General features: G+C 37.0%; 3 protein-coding genes, 1 long non-coding RNA gene and 1 pseudogene across 4 annotated transcripts; all 5 read left to right on the top strand.

Annotated features, from left to right (window-relative positions):
• Positions 1-650: 650 nt before the first annotated feature.
• On the top strand, positions 651-2,087 carry LOC145460685 (trace amine-associated receptor 13c-like; annotated as a pseudogene).
• Positions 2,088-3,418: 1,331 nt separating this feature from the next.
• Positions 3,419-4,728, top strand: LOC145460386 (histamine H2 receptor-like). Its single transcript, XM_081445165.1, has one exon. It carries the CDS (start codon positions 3,634-3,636, stop codon positions 4,726-4,728), a length of 1,095 nt encoding a protein of 364 aa, XP_081301291.1. The 5' UTR covers positions 3,419-3,633.
• A 2,289-nt stretch (positions 4,729-7,017) lies between these two features.
• On the top strand, positions 7,018-10,902 carry LOC145502201 (histamine H2 receptor-like). The gene is made up of 2 exons (XM_081481459.1): positions 7,018-7,489; positions 9,840-10,902. Exons 1-2 carry the CDS (start codon positions 7,172-7,174, stop codon positions 10,875-10,877), a joined length of 1,356 nt encoding a protein of 451 aa, XP_081337585.1. The 5' UTR covers positions 7,018-7,171; the 3' UTR covers positions 10,878-10,902.
• Positions 10,903-14,935: 4,033 nt separating this feature from the next.
• On the top strand, positions 14,936-16,644 carry LOC145460526 (histamine H2 receptor-like). The gene has a single exon (XM_081445368.1). It carries the CDS (start codon positions 15,051-15,053, stop codon positions 16,008-16,010), a length of 960 nt encoding a protein of 319 aa, XP_081301494.1. The 5' UTR covers positions 14,936-15,050; the 3' UTR covers positions 16,011-16,644.
• Positions 16,645-20,121: 3,477 nt separating this feature from the next.
• On the top strand, positions 20,122-25,928 carry LOC145460247 (uncharacterized). The gene is made up of 3 exons (XR_014039819.1): positions 20,122-20,176; positions 20,633-20,694; positions 25,355-25,928. It is a non-coding gene; the product is annotated as an uncharacterized LOC145460247 (long non-coding RNA).
• The last annotated feature ends 19 nt before the right edge of the window (positions 25,929-25,947 follow it).

Raw genomic sequence — 25,947 nt, 5'->3', positions numbered from 1 at the left:
AAAACATTTGATGCGTTTTCAGAGTGAAAACGCCGTTTTCAAACTTCTCTGGGGTAGTGTTGACGGGGCGTTATTAGTTGGGCACGATAAACAAAATTCATTGGCCTAATTGATTGAGTTACGCTAGTTTCAAACGAGTTAAATTAATTGAGATATGGGAAACTATTCGTGAAAAACATTTGTGCACTAACAAATAAACCTCTCAAAACAGAACTTTTGGAAACGACGACAGCACGATAATGATCTGATTTCTTTGCCCGAGTTTTGCTCAAGTCCAAAATGACCGGGATTGTTTCTTTTTCAAATTTCACAGACATGGTGTGGACGGAAAAACATTTGATACATTTTCAGAGTGAAACTTCGTTTTCAAACTTCCGTGGCGAAGTGCGCATGGGGCCTTATTAGTCGGGCGTTATAAAAAATATTCATTGGCTTAATTAATTGATTGAGTTACATCAGTTTTAAATAGGTTAAAACAACTGAGATATGGAAATAACTGTACTAAAGAAATAAATTACTGTACTAAACATTTGTGCACTCACAAATAAACCTCTCAGACTAATACATGGTTGGGATGTTAATTTCGGTTCCTGGTTTTGCATAAAAGAGCATATTTTCAAGTTTTCAAGTTGAAAAAATAGTTATAACTACTAAAAACTTTCCCTTCGAACTGTCTCAACCGCCTCAGGCATTTATTAGTGGGCTGGACTGGAACTAAAATAACAAGACAACCCAAATGAACTTTAATTCCTGATAATGACAATTGAGTAATCGGCCGAGAATTTAAGGCCGACTAATGAATTCGGCTAATGGATGGGAACCGCGAGAGAAAAACACATGTGACACATACCGTGGCGGTGAATCAATCGAGACAACAACAAATAAAAATGCTCGAGCGATCCGAGAAGTCAGTTTACCTTCGCTGCGCTTTCTAAACACGGCCAAACTTTCTGGATCAAATTTTACAAACGTCACTGAGATGACAGCACAAGGCGACAGACCAAATCTCGCACAACAAGTCAGTATCATTACTATCATCATTAACGGCATCACTTGTCCCTTTACAGTTCTGTTTAATGTGCTGGTGATAATGGCCGTGAAAAGAAGACGAAGACTCCAAAGCAACCCTAACATCTTGCTGGCCTGCTTAGCGGCAACTGACGCACTAACTGGTCTAGTAGTACAGCCATCCTTTATCGCATGGAAAACGTCTTATAATGGTATCGAACGTAGCGTGGCTGAAGATTGTCACAAATTTTTTTTACGCGTCTTGGGTGTCTGTTCGTCGCTTCATCTGATTTTGATTACTTGCGAGAGACTAATAGCGGTTAAATTTACCATGAGCTACCCATACATTGTCACTAAACGGAAAATTAAGGTGGCAGTGATCATTTTTTGGGCCTTTTCTTTTATATCTCAAGGCATTAAATACGTTTCCAATTAGGTCATTGTAAGAATTACATTTAATCTAATAGTTTCTTCAGCAATGACTTTCTGTATCTTTTTCATAACGGCAACCTATGCTGTTTTGTACCGTGAATCACGTCGCCACGAAAGCAAGATCAAAACCCAACAGCTACCCCAAGAAGAAATGGAAAGGTTTGTTAAAGAGAACAAAGCGCTCAAGACCACTGCGTTTGTAGTGAGCGCTGTACTGCTAAGTTTCCTTCCAATGGCTTTAACTTTCTTTTCACTGGCATTAAGAGTGAAGAGACATTTAAACTTGAACGCTGTGCTTGTTGTATCGGTGCCGGTGGCTCGCACTTGCGCAGTATTAAACTCGCTACTGAATCCGTTGATATATTGTTTGCGCCAAAAAGAAATGAGAAAATTTGTGTTTCGAGTTCCATTCAAATCTATGGAACCCGCTATGAACTGAATTGAGCATTGCAAGAGAACTTGAAAACCGGTGCCTTGTAAATCAGCGTAACTTGGACGAAGCGTTTCGATTCTTGAAAGAGACAATTGGTTCACTATTACTTATGTTAAAGTAACGAGATCGAAATAAATATATTGACTCAATTTAAAGAATACATTTTTATTCCCAGAGTTCCTTAATGGTTTATATTTTTTAATTTTTCACTATAATTTGCTTTATGTATAGTATTGTGGTATATGTAAACTGAGAAGTTTAGAACAAAAACCGTTCTTACAGTTTTCCCTGTAGAGATTTATCAGTATGGGTACTGTTAAAATAAGGCTTATTTTTTGGTGTTCAATTTTTGGATTAAGGCCGTTACCATGGCAACATCTCATCTAATAACAGGCAGATATACTCCTCATTTTGGCCTAAACTCCTTAATATTTATACTTTCCTTCGCTGAAATTTTTCCATACTTTGGCACATCATGGAAATGATATTGCCTGACGTTTTGAATTGGTAAAAAGTAAAGGTTGTTTAGACGGTTTTTCCAATATTCTGTAATTTGTCGTTCTTCTAAATATATTAGATTAGCTCTGACGGATTTTAACAGAAATAGGGTATTTTATAGGAATTGTATGTGATTACTAATTTCAGAGTAAAACGCCGTTTTCAAATTTTTCTGGCGTACTGTGGACGTGACGTAATTAGTCAGGCATGATAAACACAATTCATTGGCTTAATTGATTGAGTTACTTTAGTTACAAATAGGTTAAAACAATTGAAATATGGGGAAAAAATCAATGAAAAACATTTGTACGCTTAAAAATAAACCTCTCGAAACAGAGCTTTTCGAAAGGGTGACTACACGATAATCATGTACTTTCCCTGCACGGCTTTTCCTCAAACACGAATCCAAAATGACCAGTGATTGTTGCTTTTTCAAATTTGTCTGCCGTAGTGTGGACGGAAAAACATTTGATGTGTGTTCAGAGTGAAAACGCCGTTTTCAAACTTCTCTGGCGCAATATATGTGTGGACGGGGCGTTATTAGTCGGGCGTGATAAACAAAAATTCATTGGCCTAATTGATTGAGTTACGCTAGTTTCAAACGAGTTAAAATAATTGAGATATGGGAAAATATTCGTGAAAAACATTTGTGCACTAACAAATAAACCTCTCAAAACAGAACTTTTGGAAAGGACGACAGCACGATAATGGTGTGATTTCTCTGCCCGAGTTTTGCTCAAGTCCAAAATGACCGGGATTGTTTTTTTTTTTCACATTTCACAGACATAGTGTGCACGGAAAACACATTTGATGCGTTTTCAGAGTGAAACTCCGTTTTCAAACTTCCGTGGCGAAGTGCGGAGGGGGCCTTATTAATCGGGCGTTATAAAAAATATTCATTGGCTTAATTGATTGAGTTACATCAGTTTCAAATAGGTTAAAACAACTGAGATATGGAAATAACTGTACTAAAGAAATAAATTACTGTACTAAACATTTGTGCACCCACAAATAAACCTCTCAGACTAATACATGGTTGGGATGTTAATTTCGGTTCTTGGTTTTGCATAAAAGAGCATATTTTCAAGTTTTCAAGTTGAAAAATAGTTATAACTACTAAAAACTTTCCCTTCGAACTGTCTCAACCGCCTCAGGCATTTATTAGTGGGCTGGACTGGAACTAAAATAACAAGACAACCCAAATGAACTTTAATTCCTGATAATGACAATTGAGTAATCGGCCGAGAATTTAAGGCCGACTAATGAATTCGGCTAATGGATGGGAACCGCGAGAGAAAAACACATGTGACACATACCGTGGCGGTGAATCAATCGAGACAACAACAAATAAAAATGCTCGAGCGATCCGAATAGTCAGTTTACCTTCGCTGCGCTTTCTAAACACGGCCAAACTTTCTGGATCAAATTTTACAAATGTTACTGAGATGACAGCACAAGGCGACACATCAAATCTCGCACAACAAGTCAGTATCATCACTATCATCATTAACGGCATCACTTGTCCCTTTACAGTTCTGTTTAATGTGCTGGTGATAATGGCCGTGAAAAGAAGACGAAGACTCCAAAGCAACCCTAACATCTTGCTGGCCTGCTTAGCGGCAACTGACGCACTAACTGGTCTAGTAGTACAGCCATCGCTTATCGCACAGAAAACGTTTTATCTCCTTAATTATAATGGTATCGAACGTAGCGTGGCTGAAGTTTGTCAAAAGTTTTTTTTGCACACCTTGATTGTCTGTTCGTCGCTTCATCTGATATTGATCACTTCCGAGAGACTAATAGCAATTAAATTTACCATGAGCTACCCATACATTGTCACTAAACGGAAAATTAACGTAGCAGTGATCACTTTTTGGGCCTTTTCTTTTATCTCTCAAGGCATTAAATATGTTTCCAATGAGGTCATTGTAAGAATTGCGTTTAATTTAATAGTTTCTTTAGCACTGACCTTCTGTATCCTTTTTATCACCATAACCTATGCTATTTTGTACCGTGAATCACTTCGCCACGAAAGCAGGATCAAAACCCAACAGTTGCCCCAAGAAGAAGTGGAAAGGTTTGTTAAAGAGAACAAAGCGCTCAAGACCACTGCGTTTGTAGTAAGCGCTGTACTGCTAAGTTTCCTTCCAATGGCCTTAGCAATCTTTTTAATACTAGTAGGAGTGAAGAAACGTTTAAACTTAGACGCCGTGTTTGTTGTATGGGAGCCGTTGGCTCGCACTTGTGCCGTATTAAACTCGCTACTGAATCCGTTGATATATTGTTTGCGCCAAAAAGAAATGAGAAAATTTGTGTTTCGAGCTCCATGGAAGCGTGTGGAACCCGCTATGAACTGAACTGAACATTGGAAGAGAGCTTGAAAACCGGTGCCTTGTAAATTAGAATAACTTTGACGAAGCGTTTCGATTGTTGAAAGAGACAATTGGTTCATTATTACTTATGTTAAAGTAACGAGATCGAAATAAAAACATTGACTTAATTCAAAGAATACAACTTTATTCTCAGAGTTCCTTAATAGTTTATATTTCCTAATTTCTCACTATAAATTGCTTTCTCTGTAGTGTTGTGGTATGTAAACTGAGTAGTTTAGAACAAAAGCAGTTCCTTGAACATCTAAACGCACAATCAGAATTATCACATATTATTGACGAATATTTCTCATTTCATTAAACGTCATTTATAAAACACAGAAGACAAAGCCCGTATCAGTGAAGAGAAAGACACGTACCTGATTCAGTTTGCTTTATTTAAAATCTAGAAGAATTCTCGAGCTTATAAGCTAACTGATTATCAAAATTGTAAATTATTTTTGTTTTAAATAACGATTTCCAGTTCTGTCTACGTTTTAGAAGCAGTATTAACTCCACATTTCGGCCAAATTGCTCGTGCATTGAATTGTTGTTTTAAGGTGGCTCCCAAGAGTATTTACGAACACCCTCCCTAACAGGAAACTTAGTTAAATTCTCTTAAAGATTTCCCTGTAGAGATTTACCAGTATGAGCACTGTTAAAATAAGGCTTATTTTTTTGGTTGTGAGTTTTTAGATCAAGGCCGTTACTATGGCAACATCTCGTCTAATGACTGGCAGATATATCAGTCATTTGGGCCTAAGCTCCTTAATATCAATGAAAAATATCAATGAAAAACATTTGTCCACTTGCAAATTAAAATCTCAAAACAGAGCTTTTCGAAAGGATGACAGCACGACAATCATGTGCTTTCCCTGCACGAGGTTTCCTCAAACACAAATCCAAAATGACCAATGATTGTTGCTTTTTCAAGCTTTTCCGGCGTAGTGTGGACGGAAAATATTTAATGCGTTTTCAGTGAAAATGCCGTTTTCAAATTTCTCTGGCGGAGTGTTGACGGGGTGCTGTTAGTCGGGCACGAGACTCAAATCATGTGATTTCGCCGTCTGACCGAGTTTTCCTCAAACAGAAGTCCAGAATGACCGGTGATTGTTGCTTTTTCAAATTTCTCCGGCGTAGTGTGGACGGAAAATATTTCATGCGTTTTCAGAGTGAAAACGCCGTTTGCAAATTTCTCTGGCGTACTGTGGACGAGGCGTTATTAATCGGGCATGATAAACACTGTTCATTGGCTTAATTGATTGTGTTACATTAATTTCAAACAGGTTAAAACAATTGAGGGATTTGGGAAAATATCGGTGAAAAACATACCCTTACAAATAAACCTCTCAAAACAGAACTTTTCGGAACGATGAAAACAGGTTAAAATAATTGAAACAGAAACCTTCGAGCGATGACAGCGCCATGATTTCATTTGATTTCCCCGTCTAGCCGAGTTTTTCTCAAGTCCAAAATGACCGGGATTGTTGCTTTTTCAAGATTTTCTGACATAGTGTGGACGGAAAAATATTTCATGCGTTTTCACAAAGAAACTCCGTTTTCAGATTTCTCTGATGTAGAGTGGACGGAGCGTTATTAGTCAGGCACGATAAACATAATTCATTGGCTTAATTGATTGAGCGGCATTACTTTTAAACTGGTAAAGAAAACTGAGATCCAGGAAAATATTGCTGAAAAACATTTGTACACTTACAAATAAACCTCTCAAAAGAGAGCTTCTGGAAACGATGACAGCACCATAATCCTGAGATTTCCCTGCTCGAGTTTACCTCAAACAAAACTCCAAAATGACCGCTGGTTGTTGCTTTTTCAACTTTTTGTGGCATAGTTTGGACGGAAAAAGATTTGAGGCGTTTTCAGAGTGAAACCCCTTTTTCAAATTTCTTTTGCATATAGTCGGGCATGATAAACGCTGTTCATTGGCGCAATTGACTGAGTTACATTAGTCTCAAACAGGTTAAAACAATTGAGATATGGGAAAATAACTTTACTAAGCATTTGTACACTCATAAATAAACCTCTCAGTCTAGTACATGGTTGGGATGTTTAAAATTTGAGTTATTGGTTTTGGATAAAAGAGCATCTTTCCCAGTTGCTAAATTGAAAAAAATAGTTATAACTTCTAAAAAATATTCCCATCGAAGTGTCTTAACCGCCTCAGGCATTTATTAGTGGACTGCACTGGAACTAAAATTACAAGACAACAGAAAATTACCTTAAATTACTGATAATGATAATTGAGTAATCAGCCGAGAATTTAAGCCGACTAATAAATTTGGCTAATACATAGGAACCGTGAGAGAAAAACACATGTTACACTTAACGTGGCGGTGAATCAATCGAGACAACGACAAATAAAAATGCTCGAGCGATCCGAGAAGTCAGTTTACCTTCGCTGCGCTTTCTAAACATGGTCAAACTTTCTGGATCAAATTTTACAAATGTTACTGAGATGACCGCACAAGGCGACACACTAAATCTCGCACAACAAGTCAGTATCATCACTATCATCATTAACGGCATCACTTGTCCCTTTACAGTTCTGTTTAATGTGCTGGTGATAATGGCCGTAAAAAGAAGACGAAGACTCCAAAGCAACCCTAACATCTTGCTGGCCTGCTTAGCAGCAACTGACGCACTAACTGGTCTAGTAGTACAGCCATCGCTTATCGCACAGAAAACGTTTTATCTCCTTAATTATAATGGTATCGAACGTAGCATGGCTGAAGTTTGTCACAAGTTCTTTTTGAAAGAGGCAATTGGTTCATTATTACTTATGTTAAAGTAACGAGATCGAAATAAATATATTGACCCAATTTAAAGAATACATTTTTATTCCCAAAGTTCCTTAATGGTTTATATTTTCTAATTTTTCACTATAATTTGCTTTTTGTATAGTATTGTGGTATATGTAAACTGAGTAGTTTAGAACAAAAACCGTTCTTACAGTTTTCCCTGTAGAGATGTATCACTATGAGTACTGTTAAAATAAGGCTTATTTTTTGGTTGTCAATTTTTGGATTAAGGCTGTTACCATGGCAACATCTCATCTAATAACAGGCAGATATATTCCTCACTTTGGCCTAAACTCCTTAATATTTATGCTCTCCTTCGGTGAAATTTTTCCATACTTTGGCGCATCATGGAAATGATATTGTCTGACATTTTGAATTGATAAAAAGCCAACGTTATTCAGACGGTTTTCCTAATATTCTGTAATTTGTCGTTCTTCTAAATATATTAGATTAGCTCTGACAGATTTTAACAAAAACAAAGTATTTTATAGGAATTGTATATGATTACTAATTTCAGAATAAAAACGCCGTTTTCAAATTTTTCTGGCGTAGTGTGGAGGGGGCGTTATTACTCGGGCGTGATAAACATAATTCATTGGCTTAATTGATTGAGTTACTTTAGTTACAAATAGGTTAAAACAATTGAAATATGGGGAAAAAATCAATGAAAAACATTTGTACGCTTAAAAATAAACCTCTCAAAACAGAGCTTTTCGAAAGGGTGACTGCACGATAATCATGTACTTTCCCTGCACGGCTTTTCCTCAAACACGAATCCAAAATGACCAGTGATTGTTGCTTTTTCAAATTTGTCTGCCGTAGTGTGGACGGAAAAACATTTGATGTGTGTTCAGAGTGAAGACGCCGTTTTCAAATCTCTCTGGCGTTGTGCAGACGTGGTATTATTAGTCGGGCATGATAAACATAACTCATTGGCCGAATTGATTGAGTTACATTAGTCCCACACAGGTTAAGACAATTGAGATATGTTAAAATATCGGTGAAAAACATACACTTACAAATAAAACTCTCAAAACAGAGCTTTTCGAAACGATGAAAATACGATAACCAAGTGATTTCACTGCCTAAGATTCCTCAAAATGATCAATGATTGTTGCTCTTTTCAAATTTTTTCTGGTGTAGTGCCGACGAAAAACATTTGATGCGTTTTCAGAGTAAAAACGCCTTTTTGAGACTTCTCTAGGGTAGTGTTGACGGGGCGTTATTAGTCGGGCGTGATAAACATAATTCATTGGCTTAATTGATTGAGTTACTTTTAAACAGGTTAAAACAATAGAGATACGGGAAAATATTAGTGAAAAACATTTGGACACTTAGAAATAAACCTCTCAAAACAGAGCTTTTGGAAACCATGACAGCACGATAATCATATGATTTTCCTGCTCGAGTTTTCCTCAAACAGAACTCTAAAATGGCCGCTGGTTGTTGCTTTCTTAAATTTCACCGGGGTGGTTTACATAATGAAAACGCCTTTTTCAAACTTCTCTGGCGTAGTGTGGAGAGGGCGTTATTAATCGGGCGTGATAAACAAAATTCATTGGCCTAATTGATCGAGTTACGCTAGTTTCAGACAGGTTAAAATAATTGAGATATGGGAAAATATTAGAGAAAAACATTTGTACACTTACAAATAAACCTCTCAAAACAGAACTTTTCGAGCGATGACAGCACGATAATCATTTGATTTCTCCATCTAGCCGAGTTTTCATCAAGTCCAAAATGACCGGGATTGTTGCTTTTTCGAATTTTTCTAGTATAGTGTGGACGGAAAAACATTTGAGGCGTTTTCAGAGTGACACTATGTTTTCAAATTTCTCTGGCATAGTAGGGCGTGATGAACATGCACTATTCATTGGCCCAATTGATTGAGTTACATTAGTTTCAAACAGGTTAAAACAATTGAGATATGGGAAAATAACTTTACTAAACATTTGTACACACAAAAATAAACCTCTCAGACTAATACGTGGTTGGGCTGTTAATTTCAGCTCTTGGTTTTGGATAAAAGAGCATCTTTCCCAGTTTCTAAATTGAAAAAAATAGTTATAACTTCTAAAAATGTTCCCATCTAAGTGGCTCAACCGCCTCAGGCATTTATTAGTGGACTACACTGGAACTAAAATTACAAGACAACGGAAAATTACCTTTAACTGCTGATAATGATGATAATTCAGTAATCGGCCGAGAATTTAAGGCCGACTAATAAATTTGGCTAATACATAGGAACCGTGAGAGAAAAACACATGTTACACTTAACGTGGCGGTGAATCAATCAAGGGAACAACAAATAAAAATGCTCGAGTGATCCGAGAAGTCAGTTTACCTTCGCTGCGCTTTCTAAACATGGCCAAACTCATCTCTGGATCAAATTTTACAAACGCCACTGAGATGACAGCACAAGGCGACACATCAAATCTCGCGCAACAAGTCAGTATCATCACTATCATCATTAACGGCATCACTTGTCCCTTCACAGTTGTGTTTAATGTGCTGGTGATAATGGCCGTAAAAAGAAGACGAAGACTCCAAAGCAACCCTAACATCCTGCTGGCCTGCTTAGCGGCAACTGACGCACTAACTGGTCTAGTAGTACAACCATCGCTTATCGCACAGAAAACGTTTTATCTCCTTAATTATAATGGTATCGAACGTAGCATGGCTGAAGATTGTCACAAGTTCTTTTTGCGTGTCTTGACTGTCTGTTCGTCGCTTCATCTGATTTTGATTACTTCCGAGAGACTAATAGCGGTTAAATTTACCATGAGCTACCCATGCATTGTCACTAAACGGAAAATTAAGGTGGCAGCGATCGTTATTTGGGCCTTTTCTTTTATGTCTCTAGGCATGAAATATTTTTCCAATAACGTCATTGTAAGGACTATGCTTAATTTAATAGTTTCTTCAGCTATGATCTTCTGTATCCTTTTTATCACCATAACCTATGCTATTTTGTACCGTGAATCACTTCGCCACGAAAGAAGGATCAAAACCCAACAGTTGCCCCAAGAAGAAATGGAAAGGTTTGTTAAAGAGAACAAAGCGCTCAAGACCACTGCGTTTGTAGTAAGCGCTGTACTGCTAAGTTTCCTTCCAATGGCCTTAACAATCTTTTTATTACTAGTAGGAGTGAAGAAACATTTAAACTTAGACGCCGTGTTTGTTGTATGGGAGCCGTTGGCTCGCACTTGCGCCGTATTAAACTCGCTACTGAATCCGTTGATATATTGTTTGCGCCAAAAAGAAATGAGAAAATTTGTGTTTCGAGCTCCATGGAAGCGTGTGGAACCCGCTATGAACTGAACTGAACATTGGAAGAGAGCTTGAAAACCGGTGCCTTGTAAATTAGTATAACTTCGACGAAGCGTTTCGATTGTTGAAAGAGACAATTGGTTCATTATTACTTATGTTAAAGTAACGAGATCGAAATAAAAACATTGACTTAATTTAAAGAATACAACTTTATTCCCAGAGTTTCTTAATAGTTTATATTTCCTAATTTCTCACTATAAATTGCTTTCTCTGTAGTGTTGTGGTATGTAAACTGAGTAGTTTAAAACAAAAACTGTTCCTTTAACATCTAAACGCACAATCAGAATTATCACATATTATTGACGAATATTTCTCATTTCATTAAACGTCAGTTATAAAACACAGAAGACAAAGCCCGTATCAGTGAAGAGAAAGACACGTACCTGATTCAGTTTGCTTTATTTAAAATCTAGAAGAAATCTCGAGCTTATAACCTAACTGATTATGAAAATTGTAAATTATTTTTGTTTTAAATAACGATTTCCAGTTCTGTCTACGTTTTAGAAGCAGTATTAACTCCACATATCAGCCAAATTGCTCGTGCATTGAATTGTTGTTTTAAGGTGGCTCCCAAGAGTATTTACGAACACCCTCCCTAACAGGAAACTTAGTTAAATTCTCTTCAAGATTTCCCCGTAGAGATTTACCAGTATGGGTACTGTTGAAATAAGGCTTATTTTTTGGTTGTGAGTTTTTGGATCAAGGCCGTTTCTATGGCAACATCTCGTCTAATGACTGGCAGATATATCAGTCATTTAGGCCTAAGCTCCTTAATATCAATGAAAAATATCAATGAAAAACATTTGTCCACTTGCAAATTAAAATCTCACAACAGAGCTTTTCGAAAGGATGACAGCACGACAATCATGTGCTTTCCCTGCACGAGGTTTCCTCAAACACAAATCCAAAATGATCAGTGATTGTTGCTTTTTCAAGTTTCTCCGGCGTAGTGTGGACGGAAAATATTTAATGCGTTTTCAGTGAAAATGCCGTTTTCAAATTTCTCCGGCGTAGTGTTGACGGGGTGCTGTTAGTCGGGCACGAGACTCAAATCATGTGATTTCGCCGTCTGACCGAGTTTTCCTCAAACAGAAGTCCAGAATGACCGGTGATTGTTGCTTTTTCAAATTTCTCCGGCGTAGTGTGGACGGAAAATATTTCATGCGTTTTCAGAGTGAAAACGCCGTTTGCAAATTTCTCTGGCGTACTGTGGACGAGGCGTTATTAATCGGGCATGATAAACACTGTTCATTGGCTTAATTGACTGTGTTACATTAGTTTCAAACAGGTTAAAACAATTGAGGGATATGGGAAAATATCGGTGAAAAACATACCCTTACAAATAAACCTCTCAAAACAGAACTTTTCGGAACGATGAAAACTGGTTAAGATAATTGAAACAGAAGCTTTCGAGCGATGACAGCGCCATGATTTTATTTGATTTCCCCGTCTAGCCGAGTTTTCCTCAAGTCCAAAATGACCGGGATTGTTGCTTTTTCAAGATTTTCTGACATAGTGTGGACGGAAAAATATTTCATGCGTTTTCACAAAGAACTGAACCCCGTTTTCAAATTTCACTGGTGTAGAGTGGACGTGGCGTTATTAGTCAGGCACGATAAACATAATTCATTGGCTTAATTGATTGAGCGGCATTACTTTTAAACTGGTAAAGAAAACTGAGATACGGGAAAATATTGGTGAAAAACATTTGTGCACTTACAAATAAACCTCTCAAAAGAGAGCTTCTGGAAACGATGACAGCACCATAATCCTGAGATTTCCCTGCTCGAGTTTACCTCAAACAAAACTCCAAAATGACCGCTGGTTGTTGCTTTTTCAACTTTTTGTGGCATAGTTTGGACGGAAAAAGATTTGAGGCGTTTTCAGAGTGAAACCCTTTTTTCAAATTTCTGTTGCGTAGTCGGGCATGATAAACCCTGTTCATTGGCCCAATTGACTGAGTTACATTAGTCTCAAACAGGTTAAAACAATTGAGATATGGGAAAATAACTTTACTAAGCATTTGTACACTCAAAAAATAAACCTCTAAGTCCAATACATGGTTGGGATGTTTAAAATTTGAGTTATTGGTTTTGGACAAAAGAGCATCTTTCCCAGTTGCTAAATTGAAAAAAATAGTTATAACTTCTAAAAAATATTCCCATCGAAGTGTCTTCACCGCCTAACGAGATCAAAATAAAAACGTTGACCTAATTTGAATAATACAACTTTATTCCCAGAGTACCTTAGTAGTTGATATTTTCTAATTTCTCACTATAATTTGCTTTCTCTGTAGTGTTGTGGTATGTAAACTGAGTAGTTTACAACAAAAACAGCTCCTTGAACATCTAAACGCACAATCAGAATTATCACATATTATTGACAAATATTTCTCAATTCATTAAACGCCAGTTATAAAACACAGGAAACAAAGCCCGTATCAGTGAAGAGTAAGACGCGTATCTAATTCAGTTTGCTTTGTTTAAAATCTAGAAGAAATCTCGAGCTCATAATCTAATTGATTATGAAAATTGTAAATAATTTTTGTTTTAAATAACATTTCCAAATCTTTCTACGTTTTAGAAGCAGTATTAACTCCACATTTCAGCCAAATCGCGCGTAGATTGAATTGTTATTTTAAGGTGGCTCCCAGAGTATTAACGAACACCCTCCCTAAAAGGAAACTTTCACCGGGCTAGTGTAGACGGAAAACATTTGATGCGTTTTCAGAGTGAAAACACCGTTTTCAAATTGCTCTGGCGTAGTGTAGACGGCGCGTTATTAGTCGGGGACGAGACTCTATTCATTGGCCTAATGATTGACTTACATTAGTTCCAAACAGAGTAAAACAGCTGAGATATGGGAAAATAACTGTAATAAGCATTTGCACAAGTACATGTATAAATAAACCTTTCAAAGCAGAGATTTTTGAAACAATGACAGTAAGATAATCATGTGATTTCCCTGCTCGGGTTTTGCTCAAGCAGAAGTCCAAAATGACCGATGCTTGTTGGTTTTTTAAAATTTCTCCTGTGTATTGTGGACGGAAAACATTGAATTCGATTTCAGACTGAAAACGCCGTTCTCAAAATTAATTCTCTGGCGTAGTGTGAACGGGGCGTTATTAGCCGGTCTGAATGATAAACATAATTCATTGGCTTAATTAATTGAGTTACATTAGTTTCAAACAGGTTAAAACAACTGAGATATCGGAAAATATCAATGAAAAAGATTTGTACACTTACAAATAAACCTCTCAAAACAGAGCTATTCGGAACGACGACTGCACGATAATCATGCGATTTCACTTCCTAATATTTCCTCAAGCACAAGTCTAAAATGACCAAAAAATGTTGCTTTTTTTAAAATTTGTCCGATGTATTGTGGAAGAAAAGCATTTGATGCGTTTTCAGAGTTACAACGCCCTCTTCAGTCTTCTCTGGCGTAGTGTTGACGGGGCGTTATTAGTCGGGCGTGATAAACACAATTATTTGGCCTAATTGAGTGAGTCACATTAATTTTAAACAAGTTAAAACAACTGAGATATGGGGAAAATATTAGTGAAAAACATTTGCACACTTACAAATAAACCTCTCAAAAGATTTGAGGCGTTTTCAGAGTGAAGCCCCGTTTTCAAATTTTTCTGGCGTAGACGGGCATGATAAACACTTTTCACTGGCCCAATTGATTGAGTTACATTAGTTTCAAACAGGTTAAAAAAATTGAGATATGGGAAAATAACTTAACTAAGCATTTGTACACTCAAATATAAACCTCTCAGACTAATACATGGTTGGGCTGTTCATTTCGGTTTTTGGTTTTGAATAAAAGAGCATCTTTCCCAGTTTCTAAATTGAAAAAAAATACTTATAACTTCTAAAAATTTCCCCATCTAAGTGGCTCAACCGCCTCAGGGCATTCATCAGTGGACTGCACTGGAACTAAAATTACAAGACAACGGAAAATTACCTTTAATTGCTGATAATGATAATTGAGTTATCGGCGGAGACTGAAAGATCCACTGATGGGGTTGGCTAATGCATGGGAAAGGTGAGAGAAAAACACATGTTACACTTAACGTGGCGGTGAATCAATCAAGACAACAACAAATAAAATCCTCGAGCGATCCGAGAAGTCAGTTTTCCTTCGTTGCGCTTTCTAAAGATGGCCAAACTCAACTCTGCATCAAATTTTACAAACGTCACTGAGATGACAGCACCAGGCGACACATCAAATCTCGCACAACAAGTCAGTATCATCACTATCATCATTAACGGCATCACTTGTCCCTTTACAGTTCTGTTTAATGTGCTGGTGATAATGGCCGTGAAAAGAAGACGGAGACTCCAAAGCAACCCTAACATCTTGTTGGCCTGCTTAGCGGCAACTGACGCACTAACTGGTCTAGTAGTACAGCCATCGTTTATCGCATGGAAAACATTTTATCTCCTTAATTATAATGGAATCGAAAGAAGCGTGGCTGAAGGTTTTCACAAGTTCTTTTTGCGCGCCTTGACTGTCTGTTCGTCGCTTCATCTGATTTTGATCACCTCCGAGAGGCTAATAGCAATTAAATTTACCATGAGCTACCCATACATTGTCACCAACCGGAAAATCACGGTTGCAGTACTCATTTTTTGGGCGTTTTCTTTTATCCAAGGTATTGGATATTTTTCCAATAACGTCATTTTAAGAGTTGCATTTAATTTAATACTTTCTTTGGCTATGACCTTCTGTATCCTTTTTATCACCATAACCTATGCTATTTTGTACCGTGAATCACGCCGCCACCAAAGCATGATGAAAGCCCAACAGCTACCCCAAGAAGAAGTGGAAAGGTTTGTTAAAGAGAACAAAGTGCTCAAGACCACTGCGTTCGTAGTGAGCGCTGTATTGCTAAGTTTGCTTCCAATGGCCTTAGGCTTAGCTATCTTATCAATGGTGTTAGGAGTGAGGAGAGATTTAAACTTGAACGCTGTGCTTGTTGTATGGGTGCCGTTGGCTCGCACCTGCGCCGTATTAAACTCGCTACTGAATCCGTTGATATATTGTTTGCGGCAAAAAGAAACGAGAAAATTTATGTTTCGAGTTCCATGCAAGCCTGTTGGACCCGCTATGAACTGAACTGAGCATTGAAAGAGGGCTTGAAAAACAGTGCCTTGTAAAAGAGAACTAGCGATGGTGTAATCGCCACGCGGGCGCTGGGTTGACATTGACGCAATCAAACTACACGACTAAAATGAAAGCAAATTTTTCCTACTGTGACCAAAGTCAAGTTTAATGAACCTGTACTTAAACCAGAAACACCAGAATAGCACCATATCGCTAACCACTAACTGTTAACGTCTTCCAGTTGAAAAACTAGCTGTTATCTGTCGAAAATTATACTGAAAAATCCAACAGTAAACATATACCTGCAGATGGCCTATTGCGCGGGCAAAACAAGTGCGAGATACGCAAATGTTTTACTTACTGTGACAGGAAAAAATGTAACGGGCGCCGTAAAGGTTTTGAAAGGGCTGTCAGAGGCGCTAAAAGCGCTGTTGCAATGATTTTAATACTTAAAAAATACCAAAAATGGTTTTTATGTTATCATTTACCATGGAGTCTTGAGATCTTTATAAATGTGTTTGCTTTCCTGTATGTAAAGGCGAATTTTAAGGAAATCTGTGAAAAAATATCCTTTCGTTCTTTTTTCGGAAAAATGCTGATGTCAGCATGTTAAGATTCAAAGCTAATTATCTCGAAATAATGCGAGGCTAACACCATTTTTCTTATTGGATTCCAATAGCCTTTGCAAGGATCTACTTTTTCCGCGTGGTCCTAATCTGGCGCAAAAACCTTTGTATTTAGTAGGCACCGTCCTTAAAGAATAAAACTTTATTCCCAGAGTTTCTTTATTATTTATTATATTTTCTAATTTCTCACTGTATCTTACTTTCTGTATAGTGTTGTGATATGTAAGCTAAGTAGTTTAGAAGAAAAACCGTTCTTTGAACATCTAAACGCACAATCAGAATTATCACATATTATTGACAAAGATTCCTCATTTCATTTAACGTCTGTAATAAAACACAGGAAACAAGCCCGTATTAGTGAAGAGAAACACCCGCACCTAGCCCAGTTTGCTTTAAATAAAATCTTAAAGAAATCTCGAGCTCATAAGCTAATTGATTATGAAAATTGTAAATAATTTTTGTTTCAAATAACGAAAGCCAGCACGTGGCAAAAGACAGAGGTGTCGAACCCTGCAAATTACACGCGGATAACAGTGGAAACCACGCAGACCTATGACCTCTAACGGCTCTACTCTGGTGAAATGTCCTCCTAAAAACAGGATTGTTGCTTAGCGAAATATTCAAAGATCCCCCTATCTACCATACAAAAGGAGCAGATCCTCAAAAATATGCTATTTCGAGCAAAACTCTCAAAGGGGCTATTACACGTGGGTAGGAGTTGTGTAGGCCTGTCAACCCATTGTTATCACTATTTCTACGTATTAGAAGTAAAATTCCACACCACAGCTAAATAGCGCGTGGATTGAATTGTTTTAAACTTGTAGCTGTTTACATATGCTCATCAGTACATTAAACATATTGACGTTTTTAGGTCTCTTAACGGTCAATTTCCTTTTTCTTTTGGTATATATGTCTTTGGAATTAAGTTATTTCGTAATATTTCTCAATCTTTCTTGAAGCATCTGAGAAACGAGAAAACATTGCCATTACGTGGGTGACCTCCAGCCACTGTACACCAATAGCTGTTCCCGCCGATCACACTTCAACAGAAAAATGTCGGGTTAGAAGGTGTGCCCCCTTAGCTCGTCTTCGGTCAAACCCACGTGGACGAATCGGAGACAATTGAAATAGCAGCAAATTGGAGGCAAAAAAAATCGTTGATTGGGTGCATGGAAGATGTGACCGTTCAGTGTCTGCTTTTCCAATATCTAATTGCTCCTGATTCCCCGTTCCCCCCCCCCCCCGTCCCCGCCAAATCACCCTCCTCAATTATTTAGACAGGCCATAACTTTCTTTACTTTGTTTGAAAATTAAGACTTGCCATCCGCTGCCATCCACGTTAAAAGTACCAGTACCACCCTAAAAGGGCTTCGCCATCTTCTCGACCTATGCGTGTATATGTCCTTTTTCTGACCGTGTGAATCAAATTATCACTGTCACATGTTTATGACTTAGACTTAATCGCTTTGAATCAACCAGATTAATCTTTTCTGCTTTGGTATTTCATACTTGTTGCGAGAGGACCTTTGCAATCTTCAACGAACTAAAGTGTAACAAATAGGAGACGGACATCGAAATGGGACTGTTTCTGGCGCGAAAATTGTGCTTATTACAAATTTGCATTACAAGGGGGCGTGCAAACGCTCATAATTAATTCATAGCAAGCTTGGTTCATTTGCATTCGCCTTCGCTGGTTCTTGTTCCGTGTATGTCGTTGCAAAAATGAAAACCTTTGCCACGCCAGGCTTGTAAAAAAGTGGACTTTCACGTTGGTAAAAGAAGATATAGCTGGATCTCAGAGACAACGATACATTTAACGGACGCTTCAAATTTGGCTTTTGGAATAATAGGAAACAACATGTGTTTCGTTCTGATATGATAAGTCGAACTTCGTCTTTCCAAACGTGGCTGTTGTGTCTTCTTGGGTATTTTCCAGGTTGGTAGTTATATGTAGACATAGAATCCTCTTCTTATTGAATATGATATTACTCTTTGTGCCCATACACAGTTGTTGCAAATACGGCAAACGGGAGCAATTACTGCAAAGTGTACGCTGTCGAGAAAGAAATTTAAGCTTGTGTGCGTCTACATATATGTTTACTGTTTGACACACACCTTTATAGATATTTTATTTGTAGGTTCAATCTAGAGTTTGTAACTTGATATACTCTGAAAAATTGTATTTATTTTTAAAGATCAATTTGGAAGTGCAACTTTACCGCTTTACCGCTTGCCACAAGCTTGCGACAGATGTGCGACAAAAATCGTCTCTTGTAAATCAAACCTACAATTTGGTTGTGAAATTGTAGTTCGATTGTTGCAGTGTTAAGCTGTATTTTCAATGTTTTTCTCCACTGTAGGCTTGTTAAACAACGGCAGAAAACGAGACAAGATTGCACTGATCGATGTGAAGTTGTTGTCCTCTGTTAGCCATTTTGACACTGACTGAATATTTTGATGGTAAGCATCAGTTTGTGAGGTCGTTTGACTCGAAGTAAACCTTCTCTAATGTGAATCAAGGACTTTGGGAAATGCAGATCATTATTTATGATGGCCTTTACTGGTAAGCGATAAAAAAGTTATCTTGTATTGTAGTAATATTTGTTGGCGCATCCATGCAAGGATTTTATCAGAATGCATAAATGGCGTATCGAGAAGTCGGCCCTGGAAACCGGCGCTTTTTGGTGTGAGAAGCGATGAGGTAGTTTGAGATCGGTGAAGTTGGTATGCCCTCCTTGAGTCAAAATTAATCAAGTTTAGAGTCATGAACGGTTGCTTTTTCAGAAATTTCATTGTATTTTCTGAACTCTTATTTCTCTTAAAAATCATTGCTTAATTTGAAGGATTTTGCGCAACTGTACTGTCAAAATTTTCATAGTATCAAGCAAGCTTTTTCAGGAAGGAAATTACTTATTGTGGCACTCTCAATGTAAAATAGAGAGCTTACGTAATCACGACAGACAACGTCGATTAAAAACATATTTTTCTATATTTTACCTACGGATTTCCTGGTACTCTAAAATCATTTACTTTGTTTATCACTGTCAAAACAATCAAGAAACTGAATATAGGACTCCGCGATAAATTTGAAATTAAAATTTAAAAGAAAATATTGGCCGTTAGAGTTCATATTCTCCAGAAAACGTAGAATTCGGTCATTTCACGTTGTTGTTTTGCAGAGGACGACAAAGAAATGTACCAAGAATTATAACGCACGTGCACAGCCATTGTTCTGCTAATTAAACCTTTTGTTTAGCGACGTTGCCGTTGTCGTTGCCGTCGTGGTTTTCTTAAACTCTCTGATGTTTCCCTCAGAGGAGTTCGGCGAAATGGTATACCCTTTCAGGCAATTTTGAAATTATTTTTCAGGCACAGAAGTGTGCCTTGTGAAGATGGGCACTAGAGAATAAATGGGTTAACCAAGCTATGAATTAATTGTCTTTAATTCTGGAATTAATGACTGATTTTTTACTTTCTGTAGTTACAAAGTATATCTAGTGATCGTTGCATGGATCTACTAGAATTTGGAGGACATCAGCTGTGCATGTTACGGTAAGTTTACCAGATTGTTATATTTCCCTTAGAGGAGGTCTAGGAAAAAAATATGCTCTTCAGGCAATTTTGAAACTATTTTTCCCGCGCAGAAATGTGCTTTGTCATGATGGGCACAAGAGAACAAAAATAATGGGTTAACCAGGATACGAATTAACTGTGTTGAATTTAACTCTGGAATCCACCGTACGAAAAAAAGATGGCGGCTGTACATTTTACCACAATGCCTTGCGAACCTAACAGAGCCTTCAAGGCACAAAGAAAGCCAAATTTTTACAATATTTGTTCCCGTACTAAGTTCATTAAGTACCCTAGGTTTGAAGATTTTATAACGTTTCTGTACGTTTTTATGAACGTTGTTACGGTTTTCGTGCGCTAAGAACTATGGGTAAATGTACCAGTCGCCATCTTTTTTCCCACGGAGGATTGATGACTGATTTTTTTAACTCTTTGTAGTTACAATGTACATCTGGTGATTGTTGGACCTACTAGAAATTGGAAGGAAATCTGCTGTTATGGTAAGTTTACAAGCTTAGTTTTATTTTCTATAATATACTGAAATTCCACTTTAAGGCCTAACATTATTAATGACAAAAGAACAAAGTGCTGATAATTTGTAATATTTCCTTTTGAATTCCAATCCCTTAGTTGTCGAACAAGGGAAAGTCCATCAATTACAAACTATTTTCACCTGTACTTATAGCGATGGTTTATCAAATCTGAATTCAAATTTTTGTTGCTTAATTCAAGTTAGAAGCCCAATCATGACTGAAGATCATATGCTGCTTTGATATCTGTATCCATACAGTGAGCGTTCCATGCCGAACATAGCTTGAGGAAAATCGCACATTTCTGCCTGGGTAACATATATCAGTGTAATCTATTCTGCCTTTTCCAAAAAAAAATGTTAGGAAATTTAATATTTTAATTTGGTATGTCAAATGTTTTACATGTGAGTCGGTTTTTTCAAAGATTTTGTCTCTGAGCTTAGATTTAATTTTGGTTTAGTTTTCAGGTTCAACAAAATCTAGAACTTTCCAACAATTCATGTATTTTGAGTATTTTGTTCCAAATTCTTGCAATTAAGTTTTGCAGATTTTTGACTTTTTTTAACAACAAAAAAAACTGAAATCCAAGATGGCTGATGCAGATCAGTGGAGGACATTTTGTTTTTATGTCACCTAGCGCGAAACACGTCATACTTAAAAGTTATCGTCCCTTTAAACAAATAGTTTTGAAAACTTTGCTTCGTCGCAGCAGTTGTATGCTTTTCGGAATCCAGGCTGGGCCACTTTTCCGATCGGGAATTTAATTAATTTTTCACATTTTCCTGCGTGTTTCATTGCATGCATATTTACTGCAGTTGAATTGTTTTGGGGTTTTATCTCTTAACTCTTCAATTCATGCAGTTCGTTTTCTTTGGAGATCTATAAAGGTTCTAGCAAGTACATATTCAGGCCTGAAAGTCAATGAAAGTTAGAATTTTCAAAAACGTGCGTATTTTGGGGAGGCTCCCATTTTTCTTCGATTTTCAGAGTAGAAATTTGTAGGTTAATGGAAGTATTTCTGGCCCAATTCACCTCATCGTGTTTATCTAGGTACAATGTTTGTGTATGCTTTGCAAGGGCAATTTTTCTACCTCACAGGCTGATTAAGGAAAAGTTCTACTGTTGTGAAACGTACGAGGTCGGCAAACTGAACTGTAAAAGTTGAGCGGTCCATAATTTGGAGGCAATGACTGGAGGAAAGAATTTAGTTTTACTTAAGACTTTGGGAGGGTTTTTGTGTAGAAGAGCGGAATACCAAGTGATTATCAAGGTTAGAGAGTGAATCTCCCATGTAGGTCTTATATCCAAGGTAATCCCTCTTAAGTTATTTTTAGACATTATACCCAGTTCTTCCGCGTATTATTAGCGCGTTGCGTAGATGTTTTCGTGGAGGATCTGTTTATGTATATGTACGTCGTTTCGCTTCGTTTCGTTTCAAAGCAAAGGAAAGCCTCCAACGCTGTGGGGATGTCTTCTTTCTGATATTTTGATTACAAGTAAGGGAGCTTCGGCTCTCGGTATGATTTAATACATTTCGAAACTTTACTAGGAGTTTAAAATAAGAGGCGGATGTCCCCTGCACAAACAACAACAACTGAATGAACGGTACAGAAAGGTTTAGACAAACAAGTGCAAAGCAAACAAACGCCGAAATACATGCTTGGCAACCGAACAAACAGATGATCGAAAGAAGAGGAAGACGTTCGCTGCCCAAGCAGCAAAAAGCAGTTTAAGCAGCAACGGCAACAACGCCAAAGACAACGTCGATTAGAAAACGACTTAATATTCAACCTACGAATCTCGCGAGAATTTAGAACCATTCAGTTTGTCTATACTGTCAGAAATATCCCAAAATTCGAAAAGGAAGTTTACGTTCTCTCGAATATGCAGAATGTGGCTCTTTCACGTTGTTGTTTTGTGACCCTTTGTAAACAACGGTAAAGAAATGAACAAAAGATTAAAGCACGCTTGCACAGCCATTGCACAAGGCGTTGCCGTTGCCTTCAAATAATGAACAGTCAAACGAGCACAAAACAAACGAAAGCCCGGTCAACCAAAAAGACGGCTGAGAGTGCAGAAAACATCTCTGCTATGAAACGAAATCAAAATATATAAAATGAAGTTCCCGCCATTTCGTCTCGGGTAGTTTCGAGAAAGTCGCTTCGGCTGTCCACGCATCGCGCGAGTAACATCCTCGGAAGAACTGGGTACCATGTCTAAAAATAACTTAAGAGAGATTACCTTTGGTAGAAGGCCTATATGGGGGATTCACTCTCTCACCTTGATAATCTCTTGCTTTTACTCAAAATCCAGCTGCGATGCAAGGTAAACAGAATCAAATTTTCGATTTCACGATTATTTCGACGATGATTGCATCAAGTTCTGTTTAATTGATGAAAATAGTTCGTTCAGGGGTGGGGCTAAGGGAGGGGGGGTGGAGCTGAGGGGAAGATAAACAAGCTGACAAGGTTTAAAGGAAGAATCAAAATTACAAAGCTTTGTTTGATATCAAAAGTTATTTTTGACTTCTTCATCTTTAAAACAAATTATTTTGAGCCCTTTCTACTTTGTCATTTTGCATTTTCAACATTTTGGCTTGTCAAGGGCTTAAAGTGCAGAAGCCGATTTCAGGATTTCTAACTTAAAGAGCTTCCAAGATTTAGTTGCAAAACCTTGTTAGTTTTCCTAAATATTATGAGGAGACATTTTCGTATATTAAAATTTTGGATTTGGGTCACATGACTTGAAGTTTCTATGGCGACCATGTTTTCAAGGGGTATTTAATAGGACATCTTTATAGTGTGAATTTAGATTTTATAGGCATTGTATTCCAAATTCCTTACATTTCTATGTTTTGAGGTTCGGATTCTTTACTCGCCATAAAAGTTTGATTACTACTAAGTGAATACTTTTCAAGATATACAAATAGATATTTTAAACTTTTCGCTCAAGTGAAATTTTTCAGTTTTTCAGGAACAATCATAACAAGTGACCAGGGCTTAAATGCGAGGATGAAGTTTAATTCTGTGATAGATATTATAATATTATTAAGAATATCAAGAGGCATGACAACCAGAGAATACTGCAGTTAATTTTTGAATTGTCCATGATTAAAATTGCTTTTGGGCAAATATTTGAGTTACTTTCTTGTGATTATTGAAGTTAAAGCTCTGTAAAAATAATGAGACATATACCTAAAAATGAGGATAATTTATATTAAAATTTCGAGCGCTATATTTGCCCCAGGAAGGTGGCTAATACTGCCTTTAGCATTTTTAGTATTATTTGAGAATACCGCTTAATTTTCAAACTGCCTATCCACGAAGGAAACTTACAGATATGGAATTTTCTCTTTCTTGTACTCTTCCTGCATACCAACTATGGTCTTAGTATTACTAAGACCAATGAAGTTCAATAAACTCTTGAAAAAGAATTTTCTTATAAAATTACATTTAATTGCTAATTGGAAATCACAAGTCAATGAGCTTCAGTGTGCAGCTGTTTTGCACGAAATATTTTTAAACAGCTTTTAAAGTTTGTTTATATGTTTGGGTGAATTAATTTAGGAGGTACACTTTTGTATCATTTTGTCTTTAACAACAATTTTATCTATAATCGCTGTCAGTTTGAAAAATGTTCTAAAATCTTTACAAGTAGCTACCTCGTCTTGTTTGTTAGATGACAAGAGTATAGTATATCAATTTTTGTACTGAGAAATTTATTCATTGTTTTCAGATATCTGAGTTGTCATTGTTTTTAGCAACAATAGCGAAGCGCGCGAGTGACGTCATAACTCAGACAAACTCAGACAAACAAAACGGAATGGTGGAAAATTTGACGCTTTTCCAAGCGCATAAGCAAGTGTTCTTAAAACAATTTTTAAAACGAAAATTTGGCCTTCATTTTCCTCCTATTTCTCTCAGAACACACTAATATTGTCTGACTCTCGCGGGGTCTCAATAATTTGTATTCTATATTTAGACTTCGCGCGCTTTGTTATTAAATGTAATGGTTTGTTACAGCTAGTAATTAGCGATTATCTTACTCTAATTTCGGACTGAATATTTGGGGCTTGAAACTTATTTCTAAGATATTTTTAATTTAAGGATTTTTTCCTGAAATCTACAAAAATATAAAGAGTAACGTAATTCGACGTTTCGATGTATCTAACATCATTATCAAGAATGAAAATCGTTGAATGTCAAAGTTGTTAAAAGAGTTGAGTTAGGAATACTATTAGGTGGCATTCCAGTGTGTGTGAATAATTATGTTAATGTCCACCTAATGATATTCATAACTTAACTCTTTTAACAACTTTGACATTCATCGATTTTTATTCTTGATAATGATGTTAGATACATCGAAACGTCGAATTACGTTACTCCTTATATTTCCTATTAAATGCTTTAACAAGCAACTGACCATTCGATCTAAAAAAATGCCAAATAAAGTTGTTGCTTGAAATGAAATGAGTTCCCTTCATATTAGGTAGTTTGCAGTAATTCACTGATTCAACTAGCCGACGAGACAAACCGTTGCATCATGTAGGATCTGTTTATGTACTGGATTAATTTTTTTAGAGGCCATGGCCAGCTTCGTTTGTCTAATTTGTTGATATCTTTTATTGCAGGATGAAAGAAAGACAACTATGCTACATTGAAGATGTTAAGCAATAACGCTACAAGATCTTTTCAGCTCGCCAAGTTTTCACTTTGCAGAATTTATGCGACAACGTTTAATAAACACATTCAAAGCTCGCTGCACGTTTAATAAAATATATCCAGTTAGAAAAACTTCGTAAATGTCTTTTGGCCAAGGAGCGACAAACACATTCAGATAGGTCAAAAATATTTTGAAAAAAATCTAAGTCTTTTTTCGAAGGGAAATAACGTAAGCTTTGAAATGATCTCAGATATCGTCTCAAAAAAATGTATTAAGTCTTTTGGCGGGAAAATAATTGCGCTTTTAAAAGGAGGCTGGTAAAATTTATCATAAAATAAACTAAGTCTTTTGGCGGGAAAAAAGGCTGCGTTTTAAAATGGTGTCTGGTAGAAAGTCAAAAATAAACTAAGTCTTTTGGCGGGAAAAATCTGTGCAGTTTGCAAACAGATTTGGCCCATTAAAAGGCAACATTTATTTTGATTTTTTCACTAGTCCCCGTTTTAAAATGCAGAACTTTTTCCTTTATTGGCAACCCTACATAGTCAAAAAATATAAAAAGAG

The sequence above is a fragment of the Orbicella franksi genome, chromosome 11, assembly GCF_964199315.1.
Source record: "Orbicella franksi chromosome 11, jaOrbFran1.1, whole genome shotgun sequence".
NCBI classification, from domain to species: Eukaryota; Metazoa; Cnidaria; class Anthozoa; order Scleractinia; family Merulinidae; genus Orbicella; species Orbicella franksi.
Note: the sequence above shows the minus strand (reverse complement) of the source record. Positions and strands in the feature narration are given on the sequence as shown.